General features: G+C 43.5%; 1 protein-coding gene and 1 long non-coding RNA gene across 2 annotated transcripts in view; one reads left to right on the forward strand and one right to left on the reverse strand.

Moving 5' to 3' along the window:
• The window catches only part of LOC109303144, a 22,622-nt gene that overhangs the window by 3,396 nt on the left and 17,749 nt on the right, over positions 1–1,477 (forward strand). The window lies entirely within an intron of this gene.
• The window catches only part of PRCP (prolylcarboxypeptidase), a 71,086-nt gene continuing 69,889 nt past the window's right edge, over positions 281–1,477 (reverse strand). Inside the window, exon 9 of the mRNA XM_019525251.1 lies at positions 281–493. Coding sequence (XP_019380796.1) covers positions 289–493 — 205 coding nt within the window. The 3' untranslated portion in view covers positions 281–288. The remainder of the gene's footprint in view (positions 494–1,477) is intronic.

Here is a 1,477-nt window from a genome sequence, read left to right on the forward strand (position 1 = left end):
TGTTGCAGAAAGGATACCCACAGTAGTTGATAGTAGCAAGATAGGGAAGCAAGCTATAGCAGGCAGCTCAACCCATACACTTTGACTGAGAATCTGCTCCAGTATCAAACCTATCTGAAGACCACCTACCTACCTCCACTGACAGGCACAGTGCTGAAAGAGTATATATAAACATTAAAGGAAAAAAAGGAAGCACAGGCAAAAAGACTATGTAACTGTGCAATGAAGGCCTGATCCTGCACCCACTAAAGTCAATGGGAGGTAGTGATGGCAGTTACTGTAGCCACTTTAGTGCCTTTGTGTGGCCTTTCCAATCCACTGCTTCATATAGTGAACTTCCAAGGCCCGGGCTTGCCGCACAGATTTGGGATCGCAAGGGTTACTGCTGCGCAGGTCCAAGTGATGAGCTCCTTCAGGAATCACAATGGCAACTAAAGAGTTTGTGATGTTCTGAGTCACTCCACCTCCAGACCATGGGTCCAGTCCGCCATTGCTGGAAGAGAAGTTAAATAGCTGTTAAGTTGAATCAACTCAATAGCTGAAAGCACACCCAAATTGGCTAATAAGTGGCTTATAATAGAAAATGAAGATCATCCTAATTAAAATTCTGGGGGAATTTAGCTGTTTTCTTTTACATCCAAATAGGTAAACTGTTAACAGGAATACTGCCTGTTCAGCAAAGAGTGACTTAGATTTATATCACTTAGGACAAGTGCCACTCATTCTCCATTTTATGCTTTCTGTACTAAACAATTAAAAAAACCCTGCCTTTTAGTACCTTGTTAAAACAAGGCAAGTTAAACTTCCTTTTAGACAGATGGGAACCAGGATAGAGATAAATGCCTAAGTATCTCCATGGGCTCAAATTTAGGTGCCTGGTTTGAGAACCCTTTAGATGAGCACTGCTAAAAGATTAATCCCCAACAGCCGAACATGAAGCTTTTAAGTCAGTATGAAGTTTTCCAATGGGCTTTGGATCAGGTCCCAAGTGATTTACCCAGGTCCACACAGCAAGTCATTGGCAGAATCAGGATTTGAACAAAAGGAGTGCCTAACTCCTGTGTTCCTTAGCACATTCAGGAGTCCATGCCATTTCATGTTCTCTGTTAGCATGTGTCCATCCTTCCAGATGGAAGTGGCAACGTAGTGAATACTAACTAGATAATCTATACTGCATGTGACCCTTGCTCATTCCTTCCTGCTTGAAACAAGCTGTCAGTTACAACTATATCTACTCTGAGCCCATCAACCTGGATACATACCTTGGGAATCTGAAGCAGCAATTCCTGCACTTACAACGCAATCCCAAGACTGTACCCACTCAAATCAAAGCCAGATGATTCAGACCCTGCACCAACCTGCTACAATACCCATGACAAGGGGCAATCAACATGGGTTCATTAGCAGCAGGTCCCATCAGACCAACCTGGTGGCCATCTACAACCAGATCACCAAATCCTTAGATGCAGGGGTAGCA

This window comes from Gavialis gangeticus, unplaced genomic scaffold, assembly GCF_001723915.1.
Source record: "Gavialis gangeticus isolate Ggan-Ray unplaced genomic scaffold, GavGan_comp1, whole genome shotgun sequence".
Lineage (NCBI taxonomy): Eukaryota > Metazoa > Chordata > Crocodylia > Gavialidae > Gavialis > Gavialis gangeticus.